The sequence below is a fragment of the Papaver somniferum genome, chromosome 9 (assembly GCF_003573695.1).
Source record: "Papaver somniferum cultivar HN1 chromosome 9, ASM357369v1, whole genome shotgun sequence".
Lineage (NCBI taxonomy): Eukaryota > Viridiplantae > Streptophyta > Magnoliopsida > Ranunculales > Papaveraceae > Papaver > Papaver somniferum.
In genome coordinates this window covers 1,266,320-1,294,309 of record NC_039366.1, presented here as the reverse complement: position 1 = coordinate 1,294,309, position 27,990 = coordinate 1,266,320, and the positions used below count along the sequence as shown (strand labels likewise).

The window sequence follows — 27,990 nt, the reverse complement described above, 5'->3', positions numbered from 1 at the left end:
TTTTTTATTTGTATTTTTCTTTTTCTTTTTGCACTTTATTTTTTGGACCTTTCTTTTGGACTTTGGATATTTGGACATTAATTTTTTTAAACCCTACGGAAGGGTAGATTAAATATTAAACTGTTTGCAGAGAAGGACGGTGATTACGGTATCTCCTCGGCTCGAGTTCGTACATAACATAGGAGTTGTGGCCCGAGTCGACGACAACGGTTCATTTCCCGTCTGGAACGAGAGGTAAGTTTGTCGAAACACTCGCGAATCCCCTGTCAGCGAGTTAATGTATTCCTTCGTTTGCATATATGACGAGGAACTGAAAACGGGTGCTTTAAATTCCTAGTAAAGGGCAAGGACTGGCCATACAAGATAAGGGTTCGTATTTCATCACCGTTCTCTTCTTGCCCGCCTTAGGAAAACGAAACCAAACGCGAACCTAAGCTTTAAAATTTGGAATAGAACGAGACCTATAGGGTAACGAGCTTAGTAGGAAAGTCGTTCGAAAAATATTGGTTACTATTTTAGCATACTTCAAAGTTCATGATGGTTTCTGTGAGTTGAATGCGTGACTGCGCCTCCTTGTGATACCGGTGAGGCCTTGGGTATCAAAGCTCCACTGAGCTTCCCTCGCCTCAATTCAATTTACTTTGACTCGGATTGACTCCAGAGGGGTTTGCTTAAATTGTAACGAATTCCCTTTCGAAGGATTAGAAGCTGGTCTAGAAACAATCTAAGTGGAGCCATCATGCTTTTTGTTTGCTAGAATTCAGTAGGTGTGCTGTGGTGGAGTCAGCCTTGTTTGTGTTTGCATACAACTTCCCTTCCCTTTTAGAGCTTTTCTTTTTAGTTTTGTTTTTCTAGTGTATGCCCGAGGTAGAACGGTCTTGGATAAGAAACACTCTAGGTCGTCTGATTAGTGATAAACCTAGTAGTTCTTCTTGTGAAGGCGGGGAGATCGAAGACTCTTCTTTAGAGAGCCCCGTTTTTGGAAACTTCATTTTTGAGAATATGCGTCTTTGTGAAGAAAGTTCTTCTAGTCCTTTGGTAGTGCCAGAAATGGCAACTTTAAAAGCTTTATTGAACCCAACTAGGACCTCTCGTCCGTCTTGTATCAAGTTAGCTGAAACCGAGGCAAATTATGAACTCAAACCTGGGACTTTACAGATGCTCCCAACCTTTTTAGGAAAAGAGAATGAGAACCCCTATTTTCATGTTAGGGAATTTGAGGAAGTTTGTAGTACTCTAAAAATTAAAAACCTTAGTGATGATGCACTGAAACTTAGGTTATTCCCCTTTTCCTTAAAAGATAAAGCCAAATCTTGGCTGTATAGTTTGGATTCTGAGTCAATTGAAACCTATGAACAACTTACATCTGCCTTTATACATAAGTTTTTCCCAAGGCACAAAACATCGTCTATTAGGACACAAATTTGTACTTTTGCTCAACAAGAGGGAGAATCTTTATATAGGTATTTAGAAAGGTTCAATGACTTAATTTCTCAATGTCCTCATCATGGTTTAGAGAAGGTTAGGTTAGTTCAGATCCTCTACGAGGGTTTAGATTATTCAACAACAACCATGGTTGAGTCCTTATGCACAGGTGGGTTTGAGAATAAAACTGTTGATGAGGCGATGACATTTTTGAATGAAATCGCCAATAAGACCCAACAATGGGAAAATAATAGGGAACCCCAGAAAACAATTCTTCTAAGTAGAGGAAATGTCAATAGGGTAGAAGGATCCTATGAGTCAGATGCTAAAATAGCAGCCATAGCCAAAAGGTTAGAAGCGTTGGAATTAGGTCATTCTAGTGGTACTAGTGGTAGAATAGAGCCTTTTTGGGAAGACCATACTGTTGAAGAGCAAGCCAATGCTCTTTATAACAACACTAGATTCGATAACCGTCAGAAGTTTGACCCTTATTCAGAAACCTATAACCCTGGCTGGAGAAACCATCCCAACCTTTCTTGGTCTAAGGGCCAGAATCAAGGTCAGTCTAGTAACTCTCAAGCTCCCCCAGGTTTTGGCTATCCTAAGAATCCTTCAGCCCCGGCACAGTTTCAGAACCTTCGGATAAGAAGATTATGAGTTTAGAAGAGTCTCTTGCTTTGTTAACTCGTAACACTATGCAGTTTCAGCAATCTGTTGCTCAAGGTATAGAAGAAAATAAGAGAATAGGTCAGGCTAACTCTCAGGCTATTTCCGAGTTGAAAACCCAGGTTAGTCATATAAATGAGTCTTTAAGAGAAAGAGGTAAGTTTCCTAGTCAAACTCAACCAAACCCTAGAGGAATTAATGAAATAGGTGAAAGACCATCCGATCATGTAAATGCTATTAAAACCCTTAGGAGCGGTAGAGAGATAGACAACAAGGTTTCCATGCCTAATAGTGAACATTGTAGTTCACCCTTCTGAGCCAGAGAATGAGAAACTGATAGAGTCTCCAAAGAGACCAATGAGGGTCCTGCTGAGCCCGGCTTTGTTCCCAGAGCCCCGTTTCCCCAGCTGCTAGTTCCGACTAAGAGGGAGTCCAACTTTAATGATATATTGGAGGTTTTTAAGCAAGTTACTATCAACCTACCATTGTTGGATGCGATTAAGCAGATTCCGGCTTATGCCAAGTTCCTTAAGGACTTGTGTACACGAAAGCGTAAGCTTAGTGTCCAAAGAAAGCCTTCCTAGCTAGTCACGTGAGTTCCATTATTCAGAATACCACTACTCCTAAGTATAAAGACCCAGGGTCCCCTACCATTTCTTGCACAATAGGTAAACACCGTGTTGAGAAAGCTTTGCTTGACTTAGGAGCCAGTGTGAATTTACTTCCATACCATGTGTACCTTAAGCTAGGACTTGGTGAGATGAAACCTACCCAGATGACACTCCAGTTAGCTGATAGGTCCGTTAAAATTCCTCGTGGTGTGATCGAGGATGTTCTTATTGAGGTCGACAAGTTTATTTATCCAGTGGATTTTGTTATCCTAGATACCCAACCTGTCCCTGACCCAGAGAACCAGATACCGGTGATTTTAGGTCGCCCATTTTTAGCAACATCCAATGCGATCATTAACTGTCGAACTGGTATTATGAATTTGTCTTTTGGTAATATGACTATTGAGCTGAACATCTTTCACATTAGTAAGCTACCCCATGAACTGGACGACTCGAGCGTAGAAGAGGTGAACATGATAGGCACCTTAGTAGAGGAGTCATTACCAAACACTTTGATAGAAGATCCATTAGAGAAATGCCTAGCTCACTTTGGGATTGATTTTGATGATGATGATGTGATTAATGAGGTGAATGCTTTGTTAGATTAACCCCTTTGTTAGACACTAGTAATGGATGGAAACCTAAGTTCGAACCTTTACCCGTTTCCGAGTCTACCCTAGTTCCTTCGTTGGAAAAGCCTCCCAAGTTGGACCTTAAACCATTACCAGATACCCTGAAGTATGTGTTTTTAGGCCCATCTGAAACTTTACCTGTGATTATAGCATCCGACTTGGATAGTGATCAGGAAAGTAGGCTAGTGACTGTCCTTCAGAATAACAAGGAAGCTTTAGGGTGGACCATAGCAGACATTAAGGGTATAAGTCCTATTGATTGTATGCATCATATCTATTTAGAGAGTGACACCAAACCTTCTAGGGAGATGCAACGTCGACTGAACCCTAATATGAAAGAAGTTGTTCGAACCGAGGTTCTGAAGCTGTTAGATGCAGGCATTATCTACCCCATTTCAGACAGTAAGTGGGTCAGCCCCGTTCAGGTTGTTCCCAAGAAATCCGGTATTACTGTAGTCCAGAATGATAACAATGAGTTAATCCCAACCCGAATGACCACGAGTTGGCGTGTCTGTATTGACTATAGAAAATTGAACAAGGTCACTAGGAAGGACCACTTTCCCCTTCCCTTCATCGACCAAATGCTAGAGAGATTAGCTGGACGTAGCCATTATTGCTTTTTAGATGGATACTGCGGTTATAATCAGGTTCCTATTGCCCCAGAAGACCAAGAGAAAACCACTTTTACCTGTCCCTTTGGTACCTTTGCGTATAGACGCATGCCTTTCGGCCTATGTAATGCCCCTGCGACCTTTCAGCGTTGTATGATGAGTATTTTCTGACATGGTAGAACGGTTCTTAGAGGTCTTTATGGATGATTTTTCAGTGTTTGGTTCGTCTTTCGATGAGTGCTTGCATCATTTGTCATTAGTTTTGACTAGGTGTAAGGAAAAGAATTTAGTGCTTAATTGGGAGAAATGTCACTTCATGGTTCGTTCAGGAATTGTTCTAGGGCATATCGTATCTTCAAAGGGTATAGAGGTAGATAGAGCCAAAGTTGACCTTATTAAAACTCTACCGGTCCCAAAAACCGTAAAAGGTATTAGGTCATTCTTAGGGCATGCTGGTTTTTATCGTCGATTCATTAAGGATTTTAGCTTAATTTCTAGACCTCTTTGCAATTTGCTTGCAAAAGATGTTAAGTTTGTCTTTGATGATGCTTGTTTAGAGGCTTTCGAGAAGCTTAAAACTTTACTCACTACCGCCCCCATAGTCCAGGCACCCAACTGGAACCTACCCTTTGAATCATGTGCGATGCTTCAGATTATGCTATTGGTGTTGTGCTAGGTCAGCGTGAAAACAAGTTACTTCATGTAATTTACTATGCTAGTAAAACTCTGAATGATGCCCAGTTGAACTATACCACTACGGAGAAGGACTGTTAGCCATTGTGTTTGCCTTAGACAAGTTTAGACCCTATCTCTTAGGTTCTAAGATCGTAATATTTACTGATCATGCTGCTTTGAAATATCTTTTGTCTAAGAAGGATACGAAACCTAGATTGATTAGGTGGATCCTGTTGTTACAAGAGTTTTCTCCGGACATTAGAGACAAAAAGGGTGCAAAAATGTAGTAGCAGACCACTTGTCTAGACTTGTTGTGGATACCCTTAATGATTCCCTTCCTATAAGGGACAGCTTTCCTGATGAACAATTGTTCTTTGTTACCCAATTACCTTGGTATGCGAATATAGTGAACTATCTTGTTACTGGTCGAATGCCCCAACATTGGGGTAAACAAGAGCGTTCTAGATTTTTAGCTGAGGTTAAGCACTTCTTTTGGGATGATCCTTATTTGTTTAAGTATTGTCCAGACCAGATTATTAGGAGATGTATACCTGAGAGTGACCAGTCCAGTATTATTTCCTTTTGTCATGATCATGGTGTGGGGGTCACTTTAGTGCTAAGAAGACTGCTGCTAAGATATTGCAGTGTGGATTCTATTGGCCTTCGTTGTTTAAAGACTCCCACAGTTACTGTGTTACTTGTGAACGTTGCCAGAAATTAGGAACCATTTCCCGTAGGAACATGATGCCCTTGAACCCTATTTTAGTTGTCGAGGTCTTTGATGTGTGGGGTATTGACTTTATGGGTCCGTTTCCTAATTCTTTTGGTAACCTATACATCCTTGTCGCTGTAGACTATGTCTCTAAGTGGATTGAGGCGGTTGCGTGTAAAACCAATGACCATAGGGTTGTGATTGATTTCTTGAAAAATAATTTCTTACACGTTTTGGTACACCGCGAGCTATAATTAGTGATGGTGGGTCGCACTTTTGTAATGGACCTTTTAGGCTTTTGATGAAGAAATATGGTATTACACATAAGGTAGCTACCCCGTATCATCCACAGACTAGTGGTCAGGTTGAGGTTTCCAATAGGGAGATAAAACGTATATTAGAGAAAACAGTTAATCCTAATCGGAAAGACTGGTCGTCTAGGCTTACTGATGCCTTATGGGCTTACCGTACTGCGTTTAAGACCCCCATTGGAATGTCGCCTTATCGGCTTGTGTATGGCAAGGCATGTCATTTACCTGTCGAGTTAGAACATAGAGCTTATTGGGTGTTAAGCAGCTAAACTTTTCTCTTGACAAGGCAGGAGCCCATAGGAAACTCCAGCTCAATGAGTTGGACGAGATTCGTATTGATGCTTACGATAGTGCGAAGGAGTATAAGAACAAAATGAAACTTGTGCATGATAGAAATATTTTAAGGAAGTCATTTTCTCCAGGTCAAAAAGTTCTTCTGTATGATACCCGCTTGCATCTTTTCCCTGGGAAGTTACGTTCTCGGTGGACGGATCCTTTTATTGTTCGCACTGTCTTTCCTCATGGAGCTGTTGAGATCGAGACACCGGATGGTAGTAGTTCTTCGAAGGTTAATGGTAATATATTGAAACCCTTTTTAGAGCCCTTTCCTACAAGTGATGTTGAGGAGGTCCCTCTGGAGGACCCTGTTTACCCTTGATTGACCATCGAGGAAGTTGTATGTTGTATATTAGTTTTTGATTTTCTTCACCCAGGTACTATCATTCCAACTTCTCCGCGTGTTATTTTACTTTTGGTATTGCTCTTTCATTAGAAACATTGAGGACAATGTTAGATTTAAGTTTGGGGGTGGGGAAGAACTTTGTAGTTGCACTTTTGAAACCTCTAGTGTCACATGGTATCCGGTTAGCTAAGTTTACATACTGTTTCTCACCGAAAAGATAGAAATTGGAATGCTAGGGATAACAACCTTTTGAGACATTAGAGAAAAATACATTGAGATCCTTGAAATTCAGGAGAGAACTTGTTCCTTTTAGAGGGTAACCGTGATGGACCTAACCATACATGATGGAAAGGCAAGTAGGTCAGGAAATGCCAGAAAGACAAAGCAACCTCACAATGTAGTCTTAGTTACTGGATTGCGACTCTCTCTCAGTAGAAACTTATCATCATCAACAAGCGGAGCGACATCAAAATCTATGAAGAAAGTTGAAGACGTTTTAGGCTTAGAAGCAACAATAGAAGAGAATAATTCAAAAATCAAAGTTGAAGTTATAATTGAAAATGATATAAGTTGTTAGAATCCATGATACCAAGACATCACAAGTTGCGAAGATCCAAGTTTTGAAAGTCCTTCTCTCATGGCCATGTAAATTGTTTTCTTGTAATTTTTGTTTCAAAAAAAAAAAAAAAAAGAACACAAATGAAAAAAAAATGAAAAAAATCATCGTTACGTTTTGTTCAATAAGGCCAAAGGGAAGTAGAAATTTATGAGTCAAGCAAGAAATCTAAGAGAAGAGTTAATTGTCAAGGTTCTATGAGGTTCGATAGTTTATCATCAACAGTTGAAGACCGAAGAAGACGTTGTTTCTACTGAGCACTATGAGAGAGTCGAAGAAAGATACGTTTGGTTGCTTTGTTAGTCCGCTTTCAATCTGGCAGAAGATCTTTCTAGCACTGGTTTAACTCATCATACGTAATTAGTCCAGCTGTGTAGCAGATGTCCCTCTTATCTTTATCTCTCTTCTAATCTTATCCAGCTGTAAAGCAGCGGACGCATCTTACAATGTTTATCTAGCTGTGTAGCGGATATCTCTTTATCTAGCAGTGTTACGGATGTGTCTCCCTTTTCTTCAGTCAGCTTTAGAGCTGACACCTTTAATTTCTCTGGAATTCTAGTTACTTGGAGATAGGTTGAGAATATGTATGTCCTCATAGCTCTTTGGATACTTGTGACCAATTAGAAGTAATGGTTTTGTGGGTACACCTCTGGTAAACCCTCCCGAGATTAACTCGGTTTTATTTATTTTTTATTAGTTTTGCTCGAGGACTAGCAAATAATAAGTTTGGGGGTATTTGATAGACGCATTTATGTGTCTAATTTGTCCTCAATGTTTCGTATTGTTGGTACTCGTTTTCGTCCTTATTATGGTGTTTTGTGTATTTTTAGGTATTTTTGGAAAATAAATATTGTTGGAAAAATCGGCTCGAAAAATCACTCGGAACACCCCCGGAGGATACTTTCTATACAGAGCCCAGATTTGGTTAAGGGGCACCTCAATTACTAAGGGGCACCACAAAAGGCAGATGCTATTCGCACCCTACAACTGGTTAGGGGGACACCATCTTCTTCGTTTGAAAATTAAATTTGGCGGGAAAAAAGAAGCACTGAAACTGGATGAAGTTTCGATCGAAATTTGAAAGCAGTTATGGGTAGACTAAATGGCTGAAACTTAATGGGTAGTTGTGATATGTCCTAACAAAGCTGGTATGGGTGTTTGTTTCGACCCAGTTTGGCTGGAATTGCCGTGGTGAAGAAAACAGGGAGTACGTGGCCGGAAAACTCCATCACGGGATTACAACAAATTGAAACGTGTACTGCTCGTGTTTGGATGGAGTTTGGACTCTGCAGAGGCGTGTAGAAGGAAAATAAAGAAGGTTGGACAGCTGCAGATGCTCGGATGAAGAAAAAATATCCGGAGAATATTTTTTATTTACTGCCGAATAATAGATAATTTGTGGTATTTAACTCGAGATTCGAGGGGGCTGTTGAGTATAAATAGGATGCTGGGATATCATAGAAGGGATACGGAGAGATTGGGATAAGTTTAGAGCACCACAGAGTCAAAAAAATCGAATTTGCAGAGAGACCACTTGCTGCTGCTGCTGCCATTGAAGAACACTGAAGAACACGAAGAACAGACTCGCCACAACCGTCATTTTTAAACAGTGTCAGCGACTCATACTGTGGGTTGCAGATAAGAGGCAGACTTAAAAAATGCAACAGTACAATAACGGCTCTTTGTAACGGCTTTTGCAACAGTTATAAGCGTTGAAAACCCGATTTTTATTATAATTTTCCCTTATTCATCATTTGTAACCCTTTGAGCATAAATGAAATCAACTTTTGAGCGTGTTTCCAACATGATGAGCGGCTAATTCTCTCGTAACCAAGGCAATGGATGAAGCTATTCACACATGAACAATGAGTAACTATTTCATTTTCTCTAGTATTTAATTATAATTCACTCAATCACTGCTTTTGCAGAGTTCTTAAAAGTTTACATAATTTTCTTCATTAGTTGTGATATAATTAGATATGTTATGCTTTGTTTAGATAATCTATGCTTGAGGGATACAATTAATTTTTGAGAATATGTTTGATTATTTGTGGATTAAGAAATAAAAGATTAAAAGGATAATTAGAGTTATGAAATATTTGACATCATTCATGTGTAATAGTGGATTCTAGTGTCTTGGTTATTTTCCAATCACTTGAAATCAATTTTGAGTTAAGTTTTCTATATTTTTAAGTTCTATTAAGTCTAGAATTCATTGCCTTCACAAGCCTCAACGAACTCTTTATTACAACATATTTGAGATAACATCAACGACCCAACTTCACCGATTATTGATTTTTATGCGACTGGTATGTTCTATGGTCTCGAAAATACGTAGTGTTAAAGTCGTTAAGAGTGGCAAGAGGTTTGCATGGAAAGTTAGATTCTTAAATTTCTGGTGTAGAGTGCTGGATATTTAGGTTCTTGATATCTGTTTTCTGGGAGAGTTGAAAACCTCATTTATACCGATTACTCGACATTCTCTTTTTGTAGGGTATCCCTAAACTACCATTCATCGATGAAAGTCGTCCTCTTACCGAGCGTAGTATATATTGCTTTGTATCTATTACAGGGTTAGCGTAGTTGTGATTGCCAGGTTCAATGAATTTGAGGAAATGTAAGAAACGGATTCATGCAAAATATGTTGTTCATGCAGATGCATCTAACACTTTATTTGTCGAATGGTTGCCTGCAAATTGTACAAAACGTGAATTCTCTCGTATCCTTTTTATCAGCAGACTTTATCTTCATGTATTTTTTTGTTTATTGAGAACTTTTCCTCCTCCAGACGCTTTTTTTTCATATATCATCTTTAGTTGATGGACCTTCACTTGGGTTTGCAGTTATCTTGCCCCTTTTGTAGGTTTTAAAGAAGTAAGACCTATGAGCAAGGATTCTCGTCATGTAAGTTAATTCGTTATCATTGCACATAGTTAAGTTTTTTATATTCCTATTCGTGGTCTCAAGCTAGTTTTGTTTGTTGTAGTCTGGAGGAGATCTACTTGTCCCGTGTTTTGTTGATATTATCAATCCTGTGCAAGCAGCAACGGCGTTGGGCGCCTTACAAGGCGAACACAAAAAGATTACTCTTCTTATTTCTTCACTTTATGTGAAGCTTATCTCCATTTCCATACACAAATTTATTTTACCATGTCTCCTCATCGTTGCTGCTTGCATAGGATTTCAAAATAGTATATTTGCATCGCGATGAAGCATCATTAGTGCACTTAGGTTGAGTGATATAGTTTTCTATCATTTCTTAGCTGTTTCTACCATTTTTATTTGAATTGTGGTTTTGTTTTAATTTTTATTGTAAGAAGATATACTTAATGACTTAATACCCCTCTTGCAGCTTACAGACCAAAACCTTGATATTTCGCAGAAGACACCTGCTTGTGTACCTTATGCTTTGCGACATTGTTATTATCAGTATTTATCGTCCATCGCTGAGGCTGTCGAGGTATGAACTTAAATGATGATTCGATAAATTGTGAATTGATAAGGATAAACTTTTTGGTGAGCTTGCAGATGACATTTAAGACCTATAACCGGCAAGGTGTAGTTCTTGTTCCGACCATATATGCTTAGAATAGTTAAAGCAAGCAAGATGTTGTTAATCAAACTGGTACATGGATAATTTTCAGATACAAATCTGAATACATTCACCATAGAGTGCAAGGCCAGTATGTCAGAAACATGTTGTTAGCAGTCGCAGTCATCTGCCTAAATAGTTAAGTTGTTGCTTGATTTTATAACCTGATTATGCCTATTTTAACATGCCGATTGCTCGACTCTGCATAAAGTTATTTCACCTCCTGTATTGCAGGAGAAGATCTCAATTCTTATAGAAAATGACACATTACTAAAAGCAAAAGAAAAGCTGAAAAACAAAGATTTAGCTGACGGTCAAATTATGGCACTAACAAAATTATTGGAAGCTCTTCAAAAAGATCTTAAGGACCGAGAGCTTCAGGTAGTCTCACTTGGTACTGTATTTTTCGAAGCAGCTAAAATTTGAGTCACTATAAATAATGTAATTATGGTCTTCTTTCAGGTACAGATTTGAGCAGTCATTAGAGCTTCAAAGACACGAACTAAATGACTGCAGAGTGAGATCACTTTACTAAAAATGCACATAGAGGTAAGTTTTTTTTATGATAACCTTACCAGCATAGAACTTTATGATCAGTATTGTTTAATATTGAAAGGATTTTTTTTTCCTCTCTCAGGGGTAGAAAATTCTATGGAATCACATCTCCGCGCTTCTGGTGAAAGAGAATGCTGGAAAATTGAAGTTTTATTGCGGATGTTGACAAAGTTGCTTCCATTCGTGCACTGAAAAGTTATTGAGACTTGTTCATTTCCCTCTGCAATGAGATTTTCTGCATATTCTGAAACATGGGGATTCTTCATAATCTCCTTGTTCGAATTGTACGCAGGGTGTGTTATACTTTCCTCTCACTTTTCTTGTTTATGAAGTACCGATTAAGTATGCATGAAGTCCTTTTATCATTGTACTTCCTCCATGTATACGTGTTTATAAGTCAGCCAACATAATAATCTGCGCTGACCTCCACATGTGTTGTTTCTTATTTTCCTCTAAAGATCATCTTTAAATACATTATTCATCTGTGTGCGCTATTTTGTTCTTCTTTTTTGTTTTGGCCTTGACTGTCCTGTATCATAGTTTTTGGTATGGTATTCACACCAAACCCTTCGATTGTAGCTATTCTTTTGGATTAGGTAAACAATTCTAAACATGGGACTTCCAATTTTTTATCGAAATTGTGGTAACTTTGCATTTACTTCATCATCAGTAACATGTCAATCCGTGGATCATCTCCATCTGACCAATTTGTCCTCATAGCTAGCCTAGTGATTTCCTAGGATGCACTTGAATGTTTTGATAAAGTCTTATGTATGAGATGAAAGTGTTGGTGGCCTTATAAATTCATGATCTCTTAAATCTTAAGGAATTTGAATTCTTACTAATGTCCATGCTATCTGGTCCAGTATATCTATGCAAGTAGAAAACAAGGGCATTTGCTAACTCTATATGAATCTGTTCTTGTAGGATCCCCATCAGCAGATTGCACTCCAAACAGCGTTCCTGGCAAAGGTGAATAATAAGGTAAAGGCATTTAGTGTATTCTTGTAAATAAAATAGATTTAGGCCTTGAACAATGCGTGTGTTAGGGTAAGGGTATGTGTGTGTGGGGTTGGGGAGCCTGGTCAAGGAATGATTGATAGAATCTATAACAATATATTTATGTTTCATTAGTTCGGTCTGCTACATTGAGTTGAAAATTTAGACATTACTGTCCATTATTTGTCAACTAATGTGTCTGGCACAATAGAGAATGTATTATTGTTCTCTTATTCTCATACATCTCCATTTAGTTCACTTATAACAGAGTTTGTTGATATTTGCTTTACATGGTTTTGACTTGTGGTTTAGTCTTTTGTTTGTGACATCAGTACTGAAACATCAAGTTGGTTATTATGAAGGTATTTGGGCTCAAGTCAAAAAGCAGTACTTTGGTGATAATTTAGAAGCAGTTGAATCTTTGCTGATGAGATTGGTTAAGCAAGCGGAGTATGGTGATACTTCTGGTGATATTTAGTCTTTCTTTCCCTGTTTTTCAATGCCTCTGTCAGTTGACACAAACTAGGTTACCCATCCATTTTAAAAACATCAACATAGATCGAATATTGTATGTCAGTCACAACATACATAAGTTTACTTGTGTACATTCAATTGAAGAATCCTTTCTTTTATGATAATATTACCAGTGGAGATTCTCAACTATATTTGTATCATTTTATATTTCCATTGTAGTTTGTATATCTGTGTGGATGTTGAAATATGGAGAACAGGGTAATTGCAGGGGGGAAAATGTTGGGGTAATCAATTTTGACTAGGTCAGTAAACATAGACTTGACCTTTTTTTTGTGGTTGCAAAAAATTAGCAACCTCGGTGGTCTGTTGCTAAATTAGGACTAGAACCAATAAATTAGAACCAGAACCAACAATATCTGGTACTGGGTATGGGTATTCCTATAATTAGCAACAGAATAGCAACAACAGACTGTTGTTTCTAATAAAAAATGTAGCAACGGCAAGTTCCGTTGCGAATTGCCGTTGCTGACCGAGATTCGCAACAAAACTTATGCCGTTGCTAAAAATTGCGACACCATCATTAGCAACAGTGAAAGCCTGCTGCGACCCTGTTTAGAAACATCTATTGTATGTTGCTAATACCTTAAAATGGTGTAGTGATTGTTTGATTTGGGCCCCCCATTTGGAGATTCTACCTGCTCTGTCGGCATGGTCTAAGACGGACTCTATGGGGGATTTAGTGATGACTATTACAGTGTGCGCATGGAAATAAGTGCGCAACTTCTGTGTTGCGTAGACCAGAGATACCACTATCTTCTCGATCTTTGAATAGTTTTTCTCAGCTGACGTCAAAGTTTTGCTGATGAAATATATTGGTTGTTCTGCATCTGCTTCTATGCGAGTGAGTACTGCACTAATCGAAGTATTGGTTGCTGATAGGTAGATGTAGAGGTTTTCACCTAGGTTAGGCTTTTGGAGGATTGGCAAGGTTGCCAGATGTTCCTTAATATTTTGAAACGCTTCCTTACAAGCACTAGTCCAAGAAAACTTTTCACCCTTCTTTAAGGTGTTAAAGAAGTCTCTGCATTTGTCAGAAGATCGGGCGATGAATCAGCCCCGCTGCCAGCTGACCATTCAGTCTTTGCACATCCTTGACCGTGGTTGGGGAAGGCATTTCCAATATGGCCCGTACCTTCTCGGGGTCAACCTCGATTCCTCGTTCGGTGACCAGATAGCCCAAGAATTTTCCTGAGGTTACTCCAAAGGCACATTTTGCGGGATTGATCTTCATGTTAAATTTTCTCATTTGCGCGAAGATTTCCCTGAGATCGTGTGCATGGTCTTGTGGGATTTTGCTCTTAACAAGCATGTCGTCTACGTATACCTCTAGGGTTTTGTGTATCCAACCGTCAAACATCTTTTCCACCATTCTTTGGTAGGTGGCTCCCGCATTTTTTAACCCGAATGGCATCTTGGTGTAGCAGTATAGGCCACGAGGGGTGAAGAAAACAGTATGTTCTTGGTCTTCCTCGGAGAGGGGGATCTGGTTATAGCCAGAGTATCCGTCCATCAGAGATAGCAATCCTTATCCTGAGGTTGCTTCTACAAACTAGCCTATGTTAGGGGGTGGTAAGCTGTCCTTGGGGCAAGCTTTATTGAGGTCTCTAAAGTAGATACAGATCCTTACTGTTCCATTTTTCTTTGGCACGATCACTATGTTAGATATCCATGTTGGGTAATGGACTTTTCTTATCACCCCTGAAGCTTCCATTTTCTTTAGCTCTTTCTGGATGGCTTCATGGTATTCTGGTGCCACTCTTCTCATTTTTTGCCGCATGGGCTTGTGCTTTGGGTCAATTTTCAGATGATGACAACACACTTTGGGGTCTATTCCTGGCATATCTTCCATACGCCACGCGAAGATATCGGAATATTCCCTTAGAACTTGTATTAGCTTCTCTTCTTCTTCTTTGCTGAGGAGTGTCCCTATTTTTACCATACCCGAGTTTTCGGGTGTTCTGATGTTGACCTCCTTGGTTGGCTCCGAGGACGAGAAATTTGATTTTAATTCTCCTATATCAGTGAGGTTTTTATGGGTCCCATGGATGATTCCGATGGGATGCTATTGTCCATTGCGAGTTCGATGCCTGATCGTCTCGCCTCATTCGTTCTGGCTATGTAAGCATCGATTTCGGCCTGATTTTTGGCATTCTTAGCTCGCTTCTTTTTTGCTCTGGAAGAGTTTATTTTGTTCTCTCCGTATTGAACTTCTGTCTTGTAGCAGCATTTTGCTTCAGCAGTATCTCCAATGATTTATGCCACTCCGTCGGGCATAGGAAACCTTAGCCTTTGATGGTAAGTCGAGGCCACTCCTTTAATCTCGTGGACTTAGGATCGTCCTACAATGGCGGTGTAAGGTGATAGTACATCTACCACGCAGAAGGTGGTTAGGGTGAGGATCTTTCCCACCCGAACTTCTAGCGTTATTTCACCCTTTGGGTTGGTTGATGGCCCGTTGAAGCCAAATATGTTGTAAGTGGGACGAGACATTCGTCAGTGAGACCCATTTTTTTAAATATTTCATAGAATAATATCTCCACTGAACTGCCACCATCGATCAAAATTCTGGGCATCGCCCATGGGAGTGTCTTGGTTTTTGTCTCCTCGCCCTCGGGCTCAGGGAGTGCGATGGCCATCGTAAACACTAGTGGGATGCTATGATTTTGTCCTCCTTATGGTGCTTCTGAGGCTGCAAAGGTAATGGGAAGTTTCATCCATTCCTCCAATTTAGGTTCACTGGATACACTGAAGACTTCATCGCCGTTGAAATTTCGTTTATGAAGTCGTCCAGTGATATTTCCTTCTCGGACGGCGGTGGTCATCGCCGAGTGTGAAATGGTGTTACAGTCTAAGTACCGTGCCTCGGGGAAGGTCTCCATATGATATATGGGTACCCCATAGGTCAGTGTCATACAATAAGTTCTAAGGTGCTCGATTACGTCTCTTGTTCCTGTGAACGGGGGCGTGTGCACCAATGGGGGGTATTTTCTAGGGAAGGGTAATCCTAATAGATTTTCGGATAAGGGAGATTGTCATGCCTCTTGCCTGGTTTCGGCCTTCTTTATCCTTCCCATAGCTATCTCGGGCGAGAAAGATGGTTCATGGGGGCGATGCTTTGATCGCCATGGGTCCTCGTCCGATTGTTCAACGTATGACACAATCTTAGAGCGAGTTTACCTCGAGGTCTCCCCTCGCTTAGGGTTTGTGGCTGCGAGATTCTCGGTCTCGCAGTCAACATTTACTTCGTCGATTCGGTTCTTGTTTCGGGCACACCTCTTCTTCCCTTAGTAAATCGATCCGTTGTTTCCTCGTTCGAGGTGTCAGGGATGTTAATTCGTTCGTCGTCTTGCAGATGCTCGAAAGGATTTTCCTCCTCCGGGATTTCTTCAATGGTGGTGAGTGGTACCTTCTTTGTTACTTTGCGATTTAACCTGCGGTTGCTCCGTTCTATCTTTATATTGTCATTTCTAAGTTCATAATTCTCTTATCCTGAGCCTCTTGGGTCTTCAGGATGGCTGCAATTACAGCATTAGCATCGGCGAGGTATGAAGGGTTGTCCTTCTTGACCTTACCATTTGTTGCTTGTCTCGGCAGACAGTTCAACCCTCCTGGCTGAGTAAGACGAATATCGTCATGCTTCTCGAAGGGGTTTCCCTCGCCTTCGGAGCTAGAATTATCAGTTAGTCTTTCCCGATATTGGTCATCGGGTTGTCCCTCGCCTGGGATCAAGGGCTCGCCTGGCTCCATATCGTCGAGTCCTTCTGTTTGGGCTCCACCATTTTCTCCTTGGCTCGCACGAGTAGATCGTCGCGTAACCATTACCTTCCCATGTAACATATGCAATAATACTTAATTTGTCTTTTCTTTTAGAAAAGTGGGACCCTAAATTTGCAGGTCACATGCAATTACTAAGTCATAGGTCAGACTGGACAGTTTTGTACAGGAAGACATTTCAGTAGATTTTGGAGACATGTGAAAATGTCAAAACATCCCTGTTTGCATGAGGTGTTGATGATGGAGAAAAAGTATTTTTCCCAGTCCTCTTTTTTCGAGGAAATATCTCCTTCAACACTCCATACCCCTATAGGGAAAGAATCTAATTATGACGATTGAGTACGTTTTCCCATTCTAGGAAATATATCTCTTCATCTTTTAACTTACGACATCAAACAAAATTTTGAGTTTGATGACTGATTATATACTCATTAATTCCTCCCCTTGACTTAAATTAAAATTCTTAAGAAGGAGATTCTGAGATTATGACGAGTTTGATGATGAACATCAAGAAAAGTTTGTCTTTTTCAACTCTCATAAGGTCATTGCTTCCTTATGTAGTCTACTGACTAGCATCTCTTCCCAGCTCTTTCATGGAGGAGATCGTTTGAGCACCGAAGCGTTTAGAGCTCCGATCTACAACTCTCCTGAGCTACTTGAGGAAAACTTTGAAAATCTTGAAAATAACAAGAAATCTTAAATAAAATTAGTGAAAAAACATAGATCTGTTGATATTGAGGTTCTCCTAGACTTCTTAGATCGTGAAGATCATTTTTGAGTCCGATCTCTACTCATTCATCTCATCAGAAATCTACTTTGTAGTGTTAAAACACCTCTCTTACAGAGATTATGAAAACAATATAGAGCTGTTGTTAGGGAGGTAGATTAGATCTTCATACCTCCCTGTTTCTAGCGCAAAAATGTAGTTGCATATTTTCTGACTACTACACCCAAGTAAGATTAAAGACTAAAAACTACTTAAACATACAAGATTCATCATGAACAAGATGTAAATAGCATGGAATGTAAATATTAACACAAGCATATAACATGGTTCGGACATGAAGACCTACGTCCACGGAGAAGAAGATGTTTTCTTATTGATTATAAAGTCTTACCCTTGAAAGTGTTACAGATCTCTTCTAGATTTCTCACTTTCTCTCTATCTAAATCTCTCTCAGGAATTCTCTGTAGAAAGACCATCTAAGATTACGTAAGTCGTTCACCTCCTGGTACATGGACTGGTATTTATAGACAGAATAAACTCGTAGTCGCTTGATCGTCCGAGATGGTGAGCTGTCATCCATCGTCCTGGATCCCTCGGACTCGTTCTATACCGTCCCTCGCGATGGCATACTTGGTCCTCCCTCCGAGTTGTCTTACTCTCCCTTGGATCGTGTTGCCCTTCTGTGGAGAATATCGTGCTCCATCGCCTCTGGGTCGTAGTATAGATCGTCCGAGTCTTCTGTCACGATGCCCAACTACCCAAGTCATGTTCTTATCCTTCATTAAATGTTGTCTTGCTTTTTAGACTTGACCGTATGAGCATATTAGACCTTTACATACACGCGTCATTCATGTGACGCTTGTGCAGTTGCCTTGACTGAGACAAATCCTTCTCTCATCGAGTGATTTGGTACTCCAATCTCATCATGTATTCATCTCTTGGGATGTCGACACGTGGCCATCGGATATTTTACCCACACAAATAGTTTGTTTTATTTTTTTGTTTGTAATTAAGACAATTACTGAAGTAATTGCAGAGTTGAGTTTTTGAATTATACAACTAACTTTTAGGAGAGTTGCACATGTTGAGTTTGCAACTGAATAAGCTGCAAGGGAGGCAGTAAAGTGGAATGACAAAAAGTGACGCGACTCCTCTCATAGTAGCATATAATTGATTCTAGATTGAATCTGAAACCAGAAAAGAAACATACATGAGTCACGTGACATGACCAAAACAAAAAATAAAAAAGATGGACGCATATATAGCTAGCACATGGAGAACGAAGCCTGCATAGTCGCATTGAATCTTACGTAGCTATCATGATAATATATATATATATATATATTCCAAAAGAAAAAAAAAGTTATAAAAATGCACGAGGCATTACTAACAAGAACCATACTATTATCAGTGTGTACCACAAAATTGAGTCCAAATTGAAATCTCAGACCACAGAGAACATGACATGAGAACACGAAATGCGCAATTGATCAAAGTAAAAATAAGATGGATACATTGGGTGTCACATCTAACACAATGCCTGCATAGCCGCATTGATTCCCTCGACTGCCAAGAACTAACTCGCAAATTCAAAGTGGGGGCACTTATTTCTTAGCCAGAAATATCGATCGACACGCAGTGTGATGTTTTCACAATTTGGAAACCACTTTTTAGGGTTTCCTTCCTTGCAATCACTCTTCGCGTATATATGATTCGCAGCCGCTCCACCCTACACCGCACTGTCTTTCCTCTTCTTCTCTATTGATCATCAATATTTTACGGGTAAATCCAGCAAAAGAAAGAAATCATCTCAAGAAGATGATCCGGCAGTGAAAAGCACCGGAGCATCAAAAACACTTATTGCCAACAACGTATCATATTCCGCTGATATATCTCATGTCATTAGCTTCTTTAAACAGGTTGGGGATGATATTGTTGATGTGCGTCTCAACAAGGATGAAAATTCTAGAGTGCACTCTGGCCACATTGAGTTTGCAACTGAAGAAGCTGCAAACAAGGCAGTAAAATTTCATAATGAATACTTGTTGGGCCACCGTGTTAAACTGGAAAGCACTGGAGCATCATCAAAAACAGTTCTAATGGAGGACTTACCATTCTATACTGAGAAACATGATGTCATCAAGTTCTTTAAACAGGCTGGGGAAATTGTTGATATGCGTTTCGGTAGGGATAATAGGTTCAGCCGGTCTAGTTATGTTGAGTTTGCAACAGAAGAAGCTGCGAAGATGGCAGCGAAACTAAGAGATCTAGACTTATTGGGTAGACGTATTCAATTTCAGCGTCCAGCGATAGGCACTGGAGCATCAAGAACACTCTGTCTTAAAAACCTACCGTTTGACATTAATAAATCTGATGTGATCAAATTCTTTGAAAACGTTGGGGATATTGCCGACGTGCGTTCTCATTCGACACCAGGTATGAAATTTCCTGGCGAGTTGCGCATGTTGAGTTTGCAACTGAAGAAGCTACAAAGGAGGCAGCAAAGTAGATACTTGTTGGGACGTCCGGTTAGACTTGCCATTGTTCGTGAAACCCTTTGTGTCCAAGGTTACGATACTTCTCTCGGAGCTGACCAGATCCGGAGCTTCCTAGAAAACCATTTCAAAACTTGCGATTCCATCGTTCACATTGACATTCCAGAGACCCGCTTCTACGGTGGTTTCGCTGGTGTTCCACTGGGGACTGCATTAATTAGTTTTCCAATCTCCAAGCATTGCACAGAGCTCTTGATTTGAATGGACATGAAGTTGATGGTACCTCCTTGACAATTACTGATTTTAGGTTTACGGGTGGCAAAAATTATTACAAAAAACCAGTCGTTTCTAGCAGAGGTTTTTACGGTGCTGGCCTAGGGAAATACGGAAGCCCCCTCTTTATTCCGACAGGAAACAAAATTACATTTGACGATGATTAAGATATGAACGGGGGTTTAGAATAAACATGGCCAAATTTGAGTTTGGATTCTTTGGAATGCATGCCTTCTGCTTCTACTGTTGTTGATTGCTAAGACTAATTAACCGATTGATGGACAACATGTTGGTGTGAATATGCTTGCAAACCAGCAGTGTGGAAACGTCGATATGTGCCGCAAGCCATATAGTGGAGGTAAATAGTTTACATTTATATTTCAAAAAGGCCAAAGCAGTAGTGAATAAATCGTCATAGTTTGAATCCGAATTAAGAATGCTTGGTTAGACCAACTGCTCTTAGCCGAGTGATATCGATCGACATACTTTTCCAAGTTCTTTATCACACTGATGATGACATCCCTTATATGTCCAAACACTTTTTACCGATAATAGTAGTTGTTAATTACTTCGAAAATAAGACTTCACTTGCACATGGCTTTCGTTGTCGAAAATGACTCAGGATCCATTATATGATTGAAGGATCTTTCATTACATAGATGTATCTTTACACGATGATAGAGATGATCGACTTTCCCCATTAGATTTCCACTCGCAATTTCCCACCCAAAGTATACACCTTTCTATCATTGCTCTAAAATTTTTGGTTTTTGAAAAAAATTAGTTTTTACATTGGATACATGCAACATCAGTTCAGCATCACTCAACCACAAATTTATGTCAGTATATAAGCACCATGTAGCATACGTCACGATGGAATCAGAAACCTAGAATATAATTGATTTTAGATCGGATCTCATTCTCACAGCAGGTAAGAACATGACATGAGAATATGAGATGGGCAATCAATCAAAAAAAAATAAAATCAAATGTGAGATGGACACACTAGCTGCCACATGTAGGATGAAGCATGATCTATTGTACACATACATTGAATCTTACGTACCCTGTTTTCTTCATCGCAATGAATAAAAAATTGCAAACAACATAATCGACATAGACCATACAGGACCTCGCAAATTTCAAAGTGGGGTGGATTTTATTTATTGCTTGCTGATGCCACAATTTCAGTTATGCCTGCTAGCCCAATTTCTCCTTAGCCGGTCCGGTCGACATATTTTGCGAAATCCTTTATCACATTGATGACATTATGACATCCCTTGAAATTCAAAGCACTGTTTAAGGAGTAGTTGAACACTCTTTACTGTAGTTGTTGCTTCAAAATTGACTAATCCACCGAGAAGTTATTAGACTTGTCTTATGAGTTACAAATCCAATCGTAAAAGCTAAACAAAGCTGGACTATACTACCAGTATTGTCAACTTAAATTTCCTCGCAGAAGGAAGAGTGGTGTGTAAGGTAACGGTTACTTACTTTACCCTTTTCTAAATCTATTTCTTTTTGAATTTTAAACCTTATATTCTAGATTTCATCTAGCTTTTAAGACAAAAACAAAAAAAACATAGAATCATTACTGTTAGCTGGGATTTCAACGTTACTGTTAAGCCCACCACAGATTTCAACTTCTCATTTCAAATTCAACCTGATGTGTTTTCTATGTCCTCCTTCCTTCAATACTGACCGGCCAATGTTTTATTTTAAGTAAAAGAAGTTGTTAATATTTCTTGCATCATCCAAAAACACAGTGGAGTAGTTAGAGTTCATGCAAGTTCCATTGCATAACCTAATCAAGTCAAAGCGAAGAAGCAGAAACTTAATCTTTTATTAACAGTTCTTGTTTAGATCGAAAACCAATATGTCGTCGATCGTCGGAAACAATAACGGCAGCATGGGTACTCCATTTTTCCATGAATTCAAGAAACAAGCTTCATTTTTTCTGAAAGAGAAGATCAAGACTGCAAGATTAGCTCTTACTGATGTCACTCCAGCTGAACTGTAAGTTTTTTGATCTTCTTTTTCTGTATCAATCTTGTTTTGGGTTTGATCTTGATGTGGGATTTTAAGGCATGGATTGGATTTTTGTTTGTGTAGATTGACTGAAGAAGTTACTAATGGAAATCCATGGGGTCCTGATACAAAAACTATGGGTTTGATATCAAGAGCAGCTTTTGAAGTTGATGATTATTGGAGAATTGTTGAGATTCTTCACAAAAAGTAAGTACAAATTCACTCCATGATTTGTGAATATTTTGAATTTGAGAGCAGATTTCTGACAATCTTTGTCTTGCTGTGTTCAGATTGATCAGATTTGATAGGAAGAACTGGAGGGTTTCTTACAAAACTTTGGTGTTGCTTGAACATCTTCTTACTCATGGACCAGAGAGTATTGCAGAAGAGTTGAAGTGTGATATGAAGGTTATTCAAGATATGAGGAATTTCCAGTATATTGATGCAAGAGGGTGAGTAAATTTAACTAAATCTGATTTTCCCCCATCAGATCTTGAAATTGTCGAATTCCTGATATAGAATGTCAAATTTTGTTATGTTGCAGGTTTAATTGGGGGCTTACAATGAAGAATAAATCTGAGAGGATATTGAAGTTGCTGGAGAAAGGACCACTACTGAAAGAAGAACGGAATCGGGCGCGTAAGGTAACTCGTGGGATTAAAGGGTTTGGAAGCTTTATTCAGAAGACTTCTGCGACTGATGAAAATCGAGCACCTGTTGGAGCCTTTGGGAGGTGTAATTCTGAGTTTGTCAATCACGGAGAAGATTGTGAGAATCAGTTCTCTGTTGACGAAGGTGCAACTGAGGGGACAAAAAACACACAGCAAAATGAGTTCCGCAGTTCATTCCCTGAGATGACAAACAATGCATTGAATTCTCTTGACGTTTCTTCTAATGAAGATTCGCTATCCAGGAAGTCTGAAATGAGAAAAAGCTCCAAAGAGAATATTATGCCCAGGGAAGAAACTTCAAGGATTGACAGGACAAGAGAATCTAAACGTCTTCTAGGGTGTCAAAAATATGAGCCAGGGAATGCATTTTTTATCATAGATGAAGAAGGTCATCCATTCAACAATGATGAAAACCAAAGCACCACATCACTACTTTCTGCAAGCGGTGGAATCTAACAAGGATGCTAAGAGATGAAAAGTTTAGACTTAGTAAGACAGACATCTTGCCTGCAGATTACTTTGCTAGTGCATGTAAATTTAGACATGGGTCTTTCCTTGTTCTCGTGTTGTGTGGTGTATCTTCCTAAGTTTGTAGCATCACTAAAGCAATATGGAAGTTTGTGTTTGTTCTTCTGCATAGATTCTAAATGAAAGACTACTCAAAACTAAACTTCAGAAAGGAGATCGATACATAACATAGATACCACATATGTAATATCTGCCAAACTAAAAATCAAAGAGTGAAAAGAGGCTAAAACATATGGATATTTGGATTCAGTATGTAACTACTCAGAAAATTTTCATCAATATAGTCAGGGAAACAATTGTTGATTCTTTTTGACCCCTGAGCGCAAAATTTTGTAAAATATTCACTCATTACATCACTAAGATCACAAGAATTTTGTTAAACATTCACCATCTAGAAACACAAGTAGGGATTGGAACCCAAGTAAGGTAAAATATACTTGATGCTTAAGAGACAAGATCATACCATGGTTAGATTAGTCGATGGGAACTGGAGATCCAATAACGGATGACATCTTGTGTAGAAGCTCATAAGAAGGCGTTAACGGTGCTGTGCAACATCTGTTATGGATGTATCTACCATATAAATCGTTGTGTCCCAGGCTCATGGCTCCAATGAAATGGGCGGAACAAGAACATCCAAATTGTGAAAATGTTAACCGCAGCATACATGACCCCCATTAAGAGCCAACTTCTATAATCATTGATTTGAGAATGAAGAAGTAAGAAGTAGAATGGGATGGTATAGTATCTGAACTCAATCAGGGGTGCAGGCACGAGAACTCCTGAACAAGCTAGAAAAAATACCAGCACCCAGATCCTCTGCCGACCTTTACCTGTGTAAAAGTAAATAAACTATTTTCCTTAGGGAGAGTTGGAGGAACGAAGTAATGATTAACACACTGGAACAAAGCTTCTGTCTTTACCTAAATCATGGATGATCGAAAGCCACGAATATACATAAAGGGGGATCAAAAGGTACTTCATTAACCAGTGATATTGAATAACTCTCCTCCAAATATAAAAGGTGTAGTGTCGGTTGTCAGCTAAAAGATAGGGGTGAGCAATACTGCATCCAAACAAACCATAAAAGAAAGAGATTAACAGCTCCTTCTACATAAAGAAAATGGAAAGTCGGCTACTTCATCCTTCAATGGCCCAACAATTTCTTTCAATCATTAGAAAAGATTAATATTCTATCTCTTACACTATAGTGCTCAACAATTTAACTAGTTAACTGACTGCACACTAACCTGAAATAATGCACAGAGAGGAATCCAGCAATAGAAACCACAACCACTTGAAAGAGACTAAGAGGTCTGTTCTTCCACAATGACTTGCATAGCATAGAGAACTGCCTGTAACTGAAATAAAAGGGAGCCATGGCCAGAGCAGACACCAGAGCAAAGTACATGATTTGTGCAATGTGCAGAGAGGCTGTATGAGCTTCTTTAGCACCTGAAATATTGAGCAATAGAACATGTCAAAATGAATCATATCTGATGACCAGAGGAAGAGCTGAACACGAAAATAAGAAAGAAACATACCAAGTACTATACTTCCATTCCAGAAGACAAACACGATGAAGGCCAAAAATACAACTAAGAATGGGCCAAAGGATAACAGAACTTCAAATTTTAAGTTCCACATCCTTAAGAGAATGACCTGAACCTCATCAAGCAAACCTGCCAGAAACAAGGAAAAGAAGGCATTAGTACACATACACAATTATACATGTTCGAGTTTAAGCTAAATTTTGGAAGAATAGCCATCGAGGTTTCAACAACCTAATAAGACCAAAAAGAAGAGAAAGATGTGAAATATAACCTGAAGTACAAAGTGAGGTAGAATCCACTGGCTTAAGAATAGGATATTTGACCACACTCGACGGAATATCCATCTTGCGTTTTCTCAGGTTTGACTTCACTGGCATGCCTTTATTGCCTGCCAACCCGTCATTATCCCTCACTGATACATCTTGATCATCTGCTTGGACTTTATCTTTATGTTTTGGGAGCAATGTAAAATCAATAATCCCAGAGCACGCAACAAACAGCAACCACACAACATTTGTTTGCCTAACAAGTATTGCGATAGCCCCAAGCTGTAGAAAAAGTAGTTAAAATCTAGAAAAACTTGTGGGTTCCTTTATTCAATCAAATGTGAGACTACTAAGTACTACAGATATTTCGTCAACATTAAAAATCGTGGAAACATGAAGATTTAAATGAACTAAACACTTCAAAAATTCTTCATTTACCAGAGCACTAAGCTGATAACGCCTCTTTAGAGTAGCCACGTACATGGCAAGAACTAAAGTCAAAGAAGCCACATCAGTATAATACAGAAACGTAAAGAACCAATGAAGCGGATACAAAGAGATAACTACAGCTTGTAAAGTTGCTTTCCTCTTATCAGAATCTGGTTTGACCCATGTAATTATCTCATATACAAGAAGACTACATATAACCGCCAAGACACCATTAACAGAACGAAGAATCGCGGGAGAACAAACTTCAGAAAACAAAGATACCACTTTAGTACACCACATCCCTGGAAACAAAGAAGCAACATGGGCTAGTGAAAGATAGTACCTGCAACATTTTTAACATGTAAAAATAAATCAACATCCCTCAGTTTCTTTTTTGCACACAATGTATATGATTTGTATAAATTGAGGATTTGTTTAACCAATTTGAGACTACAACTACAGAATTTTATAGCATTCCCAGCATATAATCATCGACACGTCAAACAATTTATGGTAAAATTATAACTAGGGATATGAAATTATATGTATAAAATTAATGAAATTAAAATTATATGGTAAATAATTTATAAAATTATTTGTATAAATTATACGTCAAACAATTTGTATAAAATTATATGTCCTACACGAGTATAAATTGATGATGGAGGAAAGTTAGAGAACATACAGGCCAGGGGGAGTAGTGATCATGGGATCCCAGCTTCTGAAATTTCCTTTGCAGTATTCCTGAGCTTGAGGGATATGGAATATCTCATCCTGTACAGATAATATTAGAGATTATGAATCAATCAGAAAAATGAAGCGATTGAATAACAGGAAAAAAGGGGGTAAACCTACCATGTAAGGATGAGGAACGATGTGATTAACCATTAAAAAGATTGGAATCACCCATAAGCTCACTATCACTGAAACTGCTAATTTACCCATCGAAGAAGAAGAAGACGAGTTAGGGTTCAAGCATGTTTTGTTCTTCCCCAATTTTGTATGTTTCAAATGCGACCGATTTTATTAGGGAGGAGTTGAGGTGGTCAAACTAGTCAAGCCCATTTTGGGAAGCAAGATTTATGAGTCAAGCCCGTTTGGGGAAGTAGAATTTAAACAGACGGGCCATCCTTTGTCCCGGTCCCTGGATAAAATCTCAAGAGAAGATCTAGTGAAGGTTTTAGAAGCCATTGGGATGGATTCATGTCCATTTTCTTGGAAACGATAAGACCTATCAAGTCGTGACTTATGAGTTTTAAACTGTTAATACGCTTTATCTAGAGAAAGATGTTGGACGGGCTTAGCAAAGGGTTATTCTGGACTATAGTCCATCTCTATTTTTCTACCATATCAGTTTATCATGAAAATTTTCTTAAATTTTATTTTCAGCGCGCATTTAATTGTAATTAATAAATACATATTTTAACATATTTAATCTTTAGCCCTTGTTTTAAAGATAATTAAGTTTTAATCAGGATACTCAACACTCGGAAAGTCTACATCCTAGTTTAGTTTTCTTTTATTTCATACCATTTAATGTTGTATATATCAATAAAGGAGGAGAAGGAAAAGGAAAGGGCAAGTGGATGATGCGTTAACAAGAGGCAAATGTGTCATGGCAATATAGAGTCAAAGACACGGACAATATAATCTCTCAGAATAAAGATAAAGAAGATGAAGAAGCACACAAATGTGCTTCAAAATATACAGCTGAAAATGGAGAAGATGGAGAAATATTGTATTTAGAAAAGCTTGATGATGAAGGAGCAAAGATGCCTCATGCTGTCAAAATTAATTATAAAAACATGCTTTCGTTGGATTTCAGTGATGAAACCATGTAAGCGTTTTTTATTTAAGGTTTATGTTTTGATTCAAACAGGTTTCTGAAACACAAAATTCAATCTAACTAGATATCAATTTTAGGAATACAATTCATTTATAAGTATCAGTATATCTACATGGATCAACATAACTAACACAATTATAAGTTTTTAAGCTTAAACATAAGTAGTTTTTACTCTATTCTTGTCAATATAGATAACGATATAACCATAAAAGTCTGTAAACTTCCTATTATATATAAGTCATGCATCATAAAACATTCTTATACTTCAAAACAGTAGTTAATTACTATAAACTATTTAAAAAAAGAAATAAACAAGACAAAAGTACTCTCAGCGGCTCCATAATATGTGACTTTGGAGCATGCTCTAGAAATACAATGCAAGGGATGCAAGTTCAACTTCTCACTAAGATCCTTGTAATGGTATCCAGAAAGATACATAGATTTGGACTCCGTAAATCTTTTGAATCCAATACAATAATCTTCTTTTCTACAAGAATTTCTACATTTGTTTCGCTGATGTTATTTCCTACAAAAAAAATACTAATCGATTGGATACACTTGTGGATCTCCAAGTTTATTGGCCTCCATTGATTCCATGAATTGTCTTTAGTTATTTGGTACAATCACGAGATTAATACATACTTCACATCAGCTTCTAAATAACAATTTTAGTTTTCAATATATTATTTATTTTATGAGAACAAAAAGTTTGATATGAAAATGGCATCTCATGAAAGTTTAACAATTACTGGGACCAAGTTTCCTCTCGTATCGCTTAT

The 27,990-nt window shown here is 38.6% G+C and overlaps 2 protein-coding genes and 1 pseudogene across 3 annotated transcripts; 2 read left to right on the top strand and 1 right to left on the bottom strand.

Moving 5' to 3' along the window:
- The first annotated feature begins 18,661 nt into the window (after window positions 1-18,661).
- LOC113308578 lies at window positions 18,662-20,116 on the top strand (annotated as a pseudogene).
- Window positions 20,117-21,463: 1,347 nt separating this feature from the next.
- On the top strand, window positions 21,464-23,232 carry LOC113309674 (ENTH domain-containing protein C794.11c-like). The gene is made up of 4 exons (XM_026558154.1): window positions 21,464-21,906; window positions 22,003-22,125; window positions 22,209-22,370; window positions 22,463-23,232. Exons 1-4 carry the CDS (start codon window positions 21,767-21,769, stop codon window positions 23,043-23,045), a joined length of 1,008 nt encoding a protein of 335 aa, XP_026413939.1. The 5' UTR covers window positions 21,464-21,766; the 3' UTR covers window positions 23,046-23,232.
- A 124-nt stretch (window positions 23,233-23,356) lies between these two features.
- LOC113309673 (dol-P-Glc:Glc(2)Man(9)GlcNAc(2)-PP-Dol alpha-1,2-glucosyltransferase-like) lies at window positions 23,357-26,353 on the bottom strand. 2 transcript variants are annotated; one of them, XM_026558152.1, is made up of 8 exons: window positions 26,221-26,353; window positions 26,051-26,139; window positions 25,375-25,708; window positions 24,942-25,218; window positions 24,662-24,799; window positions 24,368-24,572; window positions 24,041-24,183; window positions 23,357-23,950 (listed from the first exon to the last, which is right to left on the bottom strand). In XM_026558152.1, exons 1-8 carry the CDS (start codon window positions 26,308-26,310, stop codon window positions 23,691-23,693), a joined length of 1,536 nt encoding a protein of 511 aa, XP_026413937.1. In that variant the 5' UTR covers window positions 26,311-26,353; the 3' UTR covers window positions 23,357-23,690. The 2 variants fall into 2 exon arrangements, with proteins under 2 accessions (XP_026413937.1, XP_026413938.1); XM_026558153.1 differs by having other exon boundaries at window positions 25,375-25,667; window positions 26,221-26,263.
- Window positions 26,354-27,990: the final 1,637 nt, after the last annotated feature.

Excerpts from the sequence above, each read along its gene's own strand:
- LOC113309674 (XM_026558154.1), top strand. The coding sequence starts at position 21,767 with ATGTCGTCGATCGTCGGAAACAATAACGGCAGCATGGGTACTCCATTT. Across the intron at positions 21,907-22,002 it reads GATGTCACTCCAGCTGAACT|ATTGACTGAAGAAGTTACTA; the intron begins GTAAGTTTTTTG and ends TTGTTTGTGTAG. Across the intron at positions 22,371-22,462 it reads CAGTATATTGATGCAAGAGG|GTTTAATTGGGGGCTTACAA; the intron begins GTGAGTAAATTT and ends GTTATGTTGCAG.
- LOC113309673 (XM_026558152.1), bottom strand. The coding sequence starts at position 26,310 with ATGGGTAAATTAGCAGTTTCAGTGATAGTGAGCTTATGGGTGATTCCA. Across the intron at positions 24,800-24,941 it reads TACCTCACTTTGTACTTCAG|GTTTGCTTGATGAGGTTCAG; the intron begins GTTATATTTCAC and ends TGTTTCTGGCAG. Across the intron at positions 24,184-24,367 it reads CTCTCTGTGCATTATTTCAG|TATTGCTCACCCCTATCTTT; the intron begins GTTAGTGTGCAG and ends GTTTGGATGCAG.